Source organism: Labrus mixtus, chromosome 21 (assembly GCF_963584025.1).
Source record: "Labrus mixtus chromosome 21, fLabMix1.1, whole genome shotgun sequence".
Taxonomy (NCBI): domain Eukaryota; kingdom Metazoa; phylum Chordata; class Actinopteri; order Labriformes; family Labridae; genus Labrus; species Labrus mixtus.
The window spans coordinates 15,174,368-15,185,673 of NC_083632.1; the positions used below are offsets into that span (position 1 = coordinate 15,174,368).

At 44.3% G+C, this 11,306-nt stretch overlaps 1 protein-coding gene across 2 annotated transcripts in view; it reads left to right on the forward strand.

Moving 5' to 3' along the window:
• The window catches only part of gas7b (growth arrest-specific 7b), a 56,070-nt gene that overhangs the window by 22,634 nt on the left and 22,130 nt on the right, over nucleotides 1-11,306 (forward strand). Inside the window, exons 3-5 of one of the 2 annotated variants that reach the window (XM_061027589.1) lie at nucleotides 5,754-5,831; nucleotides 7,037-7,128; nucleotides 8,312-8,365. In XM_061027589.1, the coding sequence (XP_060883572.1) occupies nucleotides 5,754-5,831; nucleotides 7,037-7,128; nucleotides 8,312-8,365 (224 nt within the window). The remainder of the gene's footprint in view (nucleotides 1-5,753; nucleotides 5,832-7,036; nucleotides 7,129-8,311; nucleotides 8,366-11,306) is intronic. The other variant, XM_061027590.1, reaches the window with a different exon arrangement.

The window sequence follows — 11,306 nt, forward strand, 5'->3', positions numbered from 1 at the left end:
GGCCCGGGCGAATGGGGGTCTGGTCTTTATTGTTATACATATATTTTTAAAGTATTTTTGCTTTTAAAATATTGAACTAAATATTCTGAGCCTACTTGCTGTTCCTGGTTATGTCTGGTGTTTTGTCTGTTGGTTCATTCATTGGGTATTAATCTTATCAGCCTGAGTTTACCTCGAGGTTTCAGAGTGTCTGCAGCTTCTGATCCGAGCCGTTTCACATCGTCTTCGTCTCTGGTCGTGGGCTCAGTGGTCACATCGTGGCCGTGAGGGGATCTAGAATAAGACGAGGACTCCACCCAGCCACGGGCTCGGGGAGAGTCGCTCCTCCTTTTCCTCCTTTTCCTATATTTAGATCACATACGATATTAGAAATCATGCTGAAGCTCTTCCCCCTGTGAACATTAAAAACATTTTCTCCGTCCCTGAAGATTATCTCTTGTTGTGGAAATGAACAGATTGTAGAGGTTGTCGGGATTGGAGAATTGTTGCTTTTTGCATTTTTCATGGAGATAAAATGTTTCACAACTTTTTGCTCGTGAAAACAAAACTCGTGACTCATGAGGAGAGCAGAGTCGTTTCTGTGTGGTGGTGAAGCCAAGGTGACAGAAAACCTGCAGGTTAATAAACATGTTTTCTGTTTCTGCTGTTTTGATATGACACACACACACACACACACACACACACACACACACACACACACACACACACACACACACACACACACACACAAACACACACACACACACAGACACACACACACAAACACACACACACAAACCCTCTGTCGCAAACAGCTGATAACATTTTTCTGTATTTTTAGCGCCTCTTTTGTTTCTCTAAAGTTCAGTTAGATGAGATATGGTGCTGTGTGCGTGTGTGCGTTTGTGTTTCAGTGTCACCATAGTAACAGAGCAGTGTGTGTGTGTGTGTGTGTGTGTGTGTGTGTGTGTGTGTGTGGGCGGGGGCTGTGTGCCCTTGTGTTTTCCTTCCTGTGTTGCTGGGTGCAGCCGTGCTGGGTGCTGTGGTTTAAACCAGACTCTCCAACACTCCAGTCTGACCAGTGGGACACACACACACACACACACACACACACACACACACACAGACACACACACAGACACTCCCTCTATCTGCTCTGTCCCAAGGTCTAATTCTCAAAGCATGTACAGAAGCCCTGATGATTTTCAGAAAGTGTTGGTGCTCGGTGCAGTTACTTTCTCTTCAGTGTGTTTAGTGAATGTGGCGAGAAGCTATCAGCACCTTTACTCTGCACTCTCACGCTGAACAGGCTGGAAAGTTTGAGCGTCACATCTCTTATAAATACTGCGGCGCAGTTACCACCAACTCACGGCAGACGCTCATTTTAACACTACAACTGTGCGTGGCTGTTAGCGCCCCCTGTTGGTGAATAAAACTGGGTTTTTAATGACGCTCATTTGCATAGAAAGGGGGAGATGTTCCCCCTTAATGATGCATAATAAATCATTGAAACACAAACAGCAGTGGTTCAAAGAAACGCTGTCCGCTCTGCAGCGCGGTTAGAGGAACATTTAACCCTTTGTGTGTTTTGTGAATTAGACGGTCTCCTCTTGACTCTGTAGGAGGTGAAGCGATGGCAAAGGCAGTTCAACCCTCCAATCAGACCCTCTGTGTTTCTCCATGAAAAAATATGATGAAATGTTTTGATGGTTTCTCAAATTCAGCGTTGTGTTTCTGTAACAGAACCTGACTGCTCTGTTTTTACAGTTTTCACAGTTTTTATTCTTAAATAACAGAATGCCGTCCTTCCTTGGCTTGTGAGCAGAGGTTTTGTTTACATTGTGTTGCCGTGACGATGTGGGCTCCGCTGTCAGTCAAACAGCAGCCCGCCCACTCTGACTCTCAGCGCTGTCTTTTCCCTGAACAGATTCAGTTTCTCTTCTGCTTTTTGTTTGTGTTCTCTGAGAGGAAACCCCCTGCAGCGTCCTCTGTGAACGAGCTGTGAAGGATTAAAAAAACAGACAGACATGAGGCAGTGAATGCATCATGAACCAGTGTCATATGGTTATGAATTAAATATCACCGTGTCACACATAACTAGGCCAAACCTGCTCGTCTCTGTGCACAATCGGGATTCATTCAGTCACTCAAATCAGTCTGAGGCGAGCAGAAAGAAATATGTGGTGAATCAGAGAAGCTTCCATTCAGGTTTTTATCCTCGAGCAGCTCGACTCATTACTTCTGACGAACATTCAAATCATGAAGTCACATCATTCAGATCCATGAATAAGACAGATTCATGCTCCACAGAAGCTACAGAGGATGAATGGACGTGGTTTTATGTCACAAAATAAAGATGGAGGCAGTTTAAGATGATGAAAAACCTTTTAGACTTTATCTCGACTGTGAAGAGACGTCTAACGAGAATCTGTCTCTGCAGGTTTGAATCTGACAGGTGTGTATACGCTCTGATCGCTCACCTGGTAGAATAAATCTGCATTTAAAGAGACAGTAACCTGGAGGCTGAACATTATCAGGTGTCACATGTTAGAGTGAATATGTGGCTTTCAACACCTCGTACAAACATCACAGTCCTGAGCCCTGACGTTAGAACAACCAGAAAGGCGCCGCCTGAGGATCTGACACACCAAGGAGATTGTCAGCCGTCTAAAAAGGTGTAACGGTTTGTCAGGAGGCTTAAAACCCGCCTCAGCTCCAGCTCTCAGCCTGTCGTTAGGTTGACTGAAAGTTATGCTGAGACAGCATTTCCAGCATGGAGACCGCCATCGATGGGACTCCAGCGCCCCCTGCAGGAACAGACGGGTGACGTCACTCAGGCTTCGTCCGTTAATATTTACAGTCTGTGAGTTCTCCTGACAAGAAAAGATCAGAGAATCCCCAAGTTGCTCCCGCTGCCTCATCAGCAGCGTATGAATGGATGAGTTAATACTGATGGACTCTTTACAGCAGCCTCTACCATCAGTGTGTGAATGTGTACTTTAGGTGTGACCATTTATTTTAAACATTTAGTGCGTTCTTCTTCTTCTTTGATTGACACGCTCTATTCAAACTTACATTTTTTGATTGACGGAACAAACTTTTTTAAACGCCACAAATATTTGCACATTGTTTGTTTTTTACATAACTCCTTTAAACTCAATCTGAGATCAAATGTATGACGGCGAGAGCTTTCATTCTTCTTGCAGCACAAAGTAAAGAGTCTTTGTTTTGATCTTTTATTTGTTCTTTGATTGATGCGTTCATTATGGGATGTAAAACGCGCTGACATTGTGTGGGTGGCCACAAATTCACTGGTACTGTTTTTTTATGCTCTCTTAAAGCAACAATCTGTAACTCCTCCTCCTCCTTCAAACAGTCGTTTCAAAGTAACAGAACAATAACCTCCAACAGGGAGAAGGGCCAGTTAGCCCGTCTCTGTAATGTTTGATACAACGGCTGAGACTAAGAGGAAGAGGACGGAGACGGATGAAGATAAGAAGAGAGAGAGAGAGAGAGAAGCAGAGTGTTCATCCCTGCAGATATTATTCAGAACAGATTGAGACGTAACGTTAGCCTGTATCGTTAGCGGTGTCATCGTTGTCTCATGTTTAGCAGCTTTAGCGGCTGCAGGAAGTCCTCTAACCCAAGTTATGTCTCAGGTTTGATACAAAGAAATGAATTAATCCATCTGACATCAAAAAGTCGTCTCTTTCCGTGCCAAGCTTCAAGTTAGCGTTCTAAAATTTTTGGAACCTTACAAACTGATCTCAACTAGCGTGTAGTAAATGAGCCTCTCCAATAAAGACATTTAGCCACAGACTATAGTCGTCACAGTTGATTACACATACACATACTACTTAGCTAACAATGGGCTGTAGACGCTAATAGAGTCAGATTTGATCTAAATCCTGTAACATTGCTGAACCTCATCAGTCGGTTCATTAGCTTCTCTCTTGTCTGTGCCGTCTTCTCCACCCTCTGACTGTCTACAAACGCAGGATGTTGATGAGGGAGAGGAGTTCAGCGCTACCTGCACTCAGAGGCCTTTGGATGGCGTCTTCAATAACCACGACGTTTATTCAGTTCAGAGATTTTATGTACCTCACAGGTGGAAGCACATACTACAGCATAACGCTCACACGGGCATGTGCCACCCCAGTTCTGACGTCTCTGTTGCAGAGTTTTAGAGTGTAGAGGACGTTAAACTGAAATAATGCTGATGAGCGAGCTGTGTTTGTCGTTTCAGTCGTTTCAGTCGTTTCAGTCGATCGTTCTGGTCCTTTGTCAAAAACAACAAACATCTTCCCCCGGCTAACCACATTACATTCTGTTTTTCTGCATTAAAATATTGTGTTTCTCACATTATTGATTTGTTTATGGCATGCTAACTCAGAGAAATGGAGGCGTTCAGGGACACTTGGTAAAGCGTTTTACATCGAACAGAAAGCCAGAGTTCTCCTCTCCATGCGTGTCATCTGAGCCGATGCTTTGGCTCGCTCTTCTCCTGCGTTAGAGTGAGCCAAGCGGAGCCAAACGAAATAAAAGCTCTGAACATGTCCGTGCCTCGTCTCTCGGCGCTGACAGTGAAGAGCTAATTGAGCTCAGCGCTGAGCCGAGAGTGGAGAAAAGAATCCAAACCGGCCTTTATTAGTGTCTGTCATCTGATTGTTTCCATGTTCTCCAACATCTGCAGCAGCTGGAGTCAAATCAGGACGATGAAAGACGAGAATCAGAGACTATGAGCCTGTTTGATGGGTTAATGTGTTTCTCTTATTTGGGTTAGAGCGTTTTTTATTGTCATATCTGAAAAAGAGATCAGATGTGAGATAAAGAACTGGATTTGTATTCATTTACTTAACATGTCTGAGGTGAAGAGATGCTCAACAAAGATTCTGAGGACATTTTTCTGACATAAGCTCCTCTTACTTCATGATTTGTTTGCACATTTCAGCCTGTGACCTTCAGGATCAGGATTTAAAGACAGATGTCTTCAAATTAATATATCACCATCAATAACAACATCAACTGCTGTTCTTGAGAGTTCTAATCAGCATCCAAATCATCCTAAATATCATTGTCATCATCATCATCATCATGAAGGTCGTAGGTGTTCATAAAGAGCTGGGTCTTTAGCTTTCTCTTAAAGGGACTCTACAGATCGGATGGAGTTTGGAAGTTCGTTTCACCACCGGGGGGCGACAGAGGAGAAGAGTCTAGTTAGAGATTTAGGACCCTGTTGTGAAGGTTGGATCAGACTCCTTTCATTGGCAGAGTGTAGTGGGCGGGAGGGAGTGTAGACCTGGATGAGAGAGTTAAAGTAAGGACGAGACATTTGCGTTTTGCTGTTTTGTAAGCGAGCAGCAGAGTTTTAAATTTGATGAGAGCAGTAACTGGGAGCCTGTGGCCTTTATGTATCGTTGGGGTGCGCTAGGCACCAGGCAAAGATGCAGGGCCTAACCTTAAACCTAACCCTGAACCTGAACCTTACAGGGGAGTTCTGTGTTTCCTTGGTTGTTGTTGTTGTAGTTTAGGCTAACATTGAGTTGTAGTTACTTAAATATTGACTCACATGGTTCACAACAAACATTAAGGTCCAAGAATCTGCTGCAAGATTGGAAACGACTGCTTAAAAAAAATATGTTTAACTGCTGACTCAGCTAAATGAGTCAAAATCACTTCTTATTGATTCTAAAAATACTGGAAAGAACGATTGTAAAGCTATTCCTGCAGTTCTAATGTCGTTTTTTCTTTTTATGTTCCTGAATGCTCCTCAGAGACGACGTGGGAGAGACCGTCCAGCACACCTGGGACCCCGAAGACACCCCTCAGACACAAGAACTCCCTCCCTGCAGGTAAAAAATAACTCTCTCTCTCTCTCTCTCTCTCTCTCTGCATCACTTTCTGTCCCTCGTGATTCAGCGCCCCAAGGCTTTGAATTCTCCTTAAATTCCTCAGAGGCACAAAGCGGCCGCTCATGAGCACCAAACAGACACTTCCTGTGACTAATTTTATCTGAAGGCTCGAAACGCAGAACTGAGACTCCTCTGTCCTCATCTTGGCTCGCCTCTAAAGGAGGAGAAACCAAGCCAGGACGGTTTGTGACATGTTTCCTGCTCGGCTCAAAGCTGGGAGCAGACCCTCACTCACTGAAAGCTGGGAGCAGACCCTTACTCACCGTGTGCTCCCAGCACTAATATGTGTCCCTAGTCCGTCTCTTTTATTTAAGGGTTAAAATTATAACATGTTATGTTTGAAATATTCCACTTATAAGAAGTCCATCCTCTCCGTCTTTTACCTGCTCCACTTTTCAGAAAATGTGTGCTCAAACAGGCCGTTTGGAGATTTTCCCTTCATGACATCACAAAGGGCAGTAGCCCCTCCCCCAGGTGGGTGACACTCCCACAGCTAGGAGTTTGTTCTGCCCTCTGAGTCTGCCTTCTCACCGTAAATAATAGGACATGGAGTGAGAAAGCCTGAGACACCTAAGCCCTTCCAGAGAGGGGGCGTGGTCAGACACAGCTCATTTACATTTAAAGGTACAGACACAGAAACAGCCTGTTCTGAGCAGGGCTGAAATAGAGGGGTTTAGAGGCATGATCAAATACAGGATCAGAGTGGATTAAGAACAAGGAACTTCACACACATGTTTTGGGGAGCTCTGGGTCTTGTGCAGCAAACTTTTTCACAGTGAAATGTCTTTGATCTTCCATGCATTTTATTAACTGTGCAACATGAAGTGTTTTTACATGAATGCATGTTCTGCTTTGAGAATGTGGATGTCTGAATGTCAGGACATTTTCTCCTATGTTTGTTCCTTTTGATTTCTAATCTATGAAGACAGTTTTGCCTAAAAAGAAGAAAAACATAGAAGAAAATGTTGACAGTAGAAAAGCTGTGAATTCAATAACATGTATCGTAGATGTAGAAACTTCAGCGGTGCTCAGTTGGACTCATCATCTGCATGAGTCTGCAGCTCCTCTGCAGACACAATAACAGTTTAAAAAAAGTATTTCTTCCCCTCCCTTCTGATCTCTCTCTCTCTCTCGTTCGTCCTCAGTGAATGGATTTCACTCAGGTGGGAGTCCGTTGCATCATGTGGAGAATTCACACAACAGTCAGGTGAGGAAGGGCAGCACAGCGGAGCCACAGGTGAGACCGTCTGGCCATCTGACTGTTTTTATTCTTCCCCAACAACATGAAACACAGAACAGGCTTTTAAAAAAGTGTTAAGTCATCATAAAGTTACTCAAGGTTCTTGATGATGATGAGCTGTAGTTTAAAACATAAAAGCTTGGATAGCTGCTGCAGACGTTACAGCCTGTTTACATGCCTTGCTGTGGGTTGGGTGCCTTGCTCAAGGGCACCTTGGCAGTGCTCAGGAGGTGGACTGGCACCTCTCCAGCTACAAGGCCAGTTTCCGGACTTGGTCCGTGCCGGGACTTGAACCGGCCACCCTCCGATTCCCAACCTGTTTACCTGCTGCAGGTTCACTTTAGGACGAATAAATCACAGCCTTCAATGTTGTCACATCTTTTTAGAGTCTTAAAAAATTAATAACGACAACAGATGTTTACTTTTCACATCTCCAATGATCAAACCCCACGCTCGCTCGCTCTCTCATTATTAAAGGGGAGGCAGAAAGTAGTTAAAGCAGATTAATCCCTCCCACAGTATATCTGTTCCCCTGATCATAATTAAGCAGCAGTCAGGGCGCAGTAACACACCATCCACCCACCACTTATCCTCATTTCTCCCCTTTACTGCAGCTGTAGTGCACACAAACACAGTATAAACAAGTTTACTGCTGAGGACTCTTTTCTTCTCTATCAGAGTGTTTCTGTGCAGGAGGGCCAATTTCAGACTCCTTATACTTTTTGTATCACTCTTTATTTGTACCTTTTCCTCATTTCTGCCCCCTCTATAAACTGCCACACTGCTGGTTTATCTCAGGACACTGGAGTTACTTTGTTATAAGCCAAAGAGTTGGAAGTTTTATGCACAAACACAGAGAGAGAGAGAGAGAGAGAGAGGGAGAGAGAGAGAGAGAGAGAGCAAGCCATGCACTCCCTCGCTCTGCAGAACAATCCTCCATACTCTGCACAGCAACACACATGCACACAAACACACACACTCTCACAAAACACACCAGCAGCAGCAGCAGCAGCAGAACCGGAGAGATCAGCACACAGACGCTCTCTGACGCTCACATCGCTCGCTGGGAAAACAACTGTGTGTGCGCCACTGTGTGTGTTTGAGTGTGTGTGTGTGTGGAGCAGTCATGTCTGACACGGAGGACGGCGGTTTTGACGGAGCGTCCTTCTTTTCCCCGCAGAGTCCAGGATCAACGTCGCCCACCAGGAAGCAGAACAAGGAGACCACGGTCACGGTGAGTGCAGCAACTAACTGCAACTCTTAACTAACTGTGAACTCAGTGCACTCGCTACGGGAGCCCGGGAGGACCAGATTTAACACCACCAGAGGGAACTTTAATGTTTTCATCGATGAGATTAGAAAGATGATTAAGGAAAAAGCATTTTCCAGGAGTGACCAGGTGGGATTTGTCTTCCGGATGCATGTTTGATGCATCCAGCGTGGGCCTCAAATCTTTGAGGCTAAATCTCAACAAAATGTGTTTATTTTTGTATTGTATTTTCTTTGTATTTTTTTAACTCAGAAGTTAAGCTTTACATATTTGGACAACATAAAACAAATTATTTTCTAGAATTGAGACATGAAAGGGTTGTATTTTCTCTACATGTCCTATAAATCTGAAATGTGAAAGAAGTGCAGGCTGCTTGTTTTTTGCTGTTACACAGAAACAGTGACATCATCCCCTCCAGCTTCCACATGAGTTCTGTTGTCAGGTCGTCGCTTCCTGTCGGCTCTCAGTTAACAGCTGCTCAGTGTCTCTCTGACTTTTATTTCCATGCTGTAAATGTAAAACCACAAGCTTGATCTCTGCTTCCATGGCAACCAGAGTGATGCTGTCGTTAAGCACGATGTTGTTCCAGTAAATAATGAAAAACATGAGAGAAGTGAGGAAAGTTATCTGATATGTTACGCTTCAGGTTAAAACCTAAAAGCATACGATACGAGACGTGACAGAGCTTCACCTTTTACTTTTTATGAATCATGTTATAATTCCAGCAAACTTAAAGGCAGGGTGGGCAATTTTCTAAGACTAGCATGATTTTGAAAGTAGCATTCCCTCAGTGCTCCGTCTGCACCCGCCCCCTCCCCTCTGTGCTCCCTCATAAGCCACGCCCCCTCGCTGACATGCACGAGCGCCATTGGTCCAGAAGCGGACCTCAGCTCATGCTTTGAGTGTGGGCCCGTGCAGCATGGGGTAGAGAACGAGCAGGGAGACAGGGAGGCTGTGATTGGTTCATTAGATTGGTACCTCGTGGCAGACATTGGTCTAAGTTTTTACAGGCTTACAAACTGATACAGATGACGGATTTTCTTTGTTCCTTTTTCGGAGCACGAGTTATTAATTTCTGTCAAGTCCTAAAGACAATTTACCAACATCTGAAAAAGTGTATGTGGAGGAAATGACCAACTCGATGAAATAATCGAGTGAAGCCTCTGTGTAACTTATTATTGACAGTTAAACTGAGACTCACAGAGGAACAGAGAAACGGGGTCTCCTCAGGGGGATTAGTGAACCAATAAATTTCGAGTTTATATTGGAGACATATCAGGAGGGGAACATTTCTCTCCACTTTTGATCTGAACACTCGCTCGCATCTCATGTTGCTGATGGACCTGTAAACCCCGCCGCGCACAGAGAAGGAAGTCTGGGCTGGAAGTTATTTAACGTATCTAACTGTTGGCTAAATGAAGTTCACCTCTCTCTCCCAGAGGATCTATAGACAATGGTTTCTTAGATTGCAACAACAGTAAAACTCTGTTGTTATGAGTGTTACCAGAGGTCAGGAGGGAAAGTTCATGCTGTGTGTGTGTGTGGGTGTGTGTGTGTGTGTGTGTGTGTGTGTGTGTGTGTGTGTGTGTGTGTGTGACTGTTAAAGGAGCCTTGAGGGATTGTGGGTAAGTTAAAAGCTCTGTTAGCTGTCAGTCTCTGGACCTCAGCAGTGATTAAACAGATTCCACTTCCTCAAAAAAATTACCAGTTTCATAATCCAGGATACGGTTGAGTTGGAGGTACTTTCCTTCTTTGTGAATTTCTCTCTGAACAGCTCTGAGAAAGTCGCCAGCTGAACCGTACGGCTTCAATTCCTCTGAAAGGTTTTGGCTTCAGACAGTTTTCTCTCTGCTAACACTGAAGTTTATAAAGAGGAAGAATTCTTCCTCTCTGCAGGTTTCTACCTCCTGACGTTCAAGAATGGATGTGAAGAGAAAACTGCTTTTGTCCAACCTGCAGGCTCTCCTAAACATGCTGTCTGTTTCCATCTCTGCATCCTGGAGAATGTCCTTCTAATCGTCCTTTCCCTTTAACGTCTTCTCATTTGGATGCTGAAGTTCTGAGTCAGATTTGATCTAACTCCTGTAATATTACTGAACTTTGAAAGTCGACATGGTTCTTAAGCTTCTCATGACGTCTCTGCCATCTTCTCCATCCTCTAAATGTCAACAATGTTTGTTGTTGTTTATGTTTGTACAAATAGATGAAATAAGAATCCCTTAGCAGAGTCGAGTAACATGCATTGCATACAGTCCTGCAGCGTGCAGACGAAGCGGCAACCTCCAGTGTTGAAAAATGAAGCCGATGCTGAAGTGTACAATCCTGCAGTTCCTCGAGTGTCCACTAGAGGCTGGCTGCAGAAGAACAGGAAGTCACATACACACCCATTCTAAAAAAGCCTGTTTTTACAGCAGAGATTAACATGTTTACAGCCTGGTTCAAAAAACCAAATAGGTCTGATTAGCTCATGTCTCGATCGACACACACTGTACGGGGGGTGAATGTTTTGATGACTCATCCGTTTTGATTTGATGAAGGATAAGAGTAATTCACAATAAGGCGTGTAGCTGACCTGATTGACAGGTGGGCGCGGTGTAACGGTTTGTCAGGAGGTTTAAAACCCGCCTTAGCTCCAGCTCTCAGCCTGTCGTTAGGTTGACTGAAAGTTAGGCTGAGACAGCATTTCCAACATGGAGACCGCCATCGATGGGACTCCAGCGCCCCCTGCAGGAACAGACGGGTGACGTCACTCAGGCTTCGTCCGTTAATATTTACAGTCTATTTTGCGGACTTAACATCACTGCAAACAGCAGGAGGATAAAATGCAATCTATTTCTCTGATAACTAACTCTAACTGTGAATGAATGAGAGGATCAGAAATGATGTCTTTACTTGAGCTGCAGAG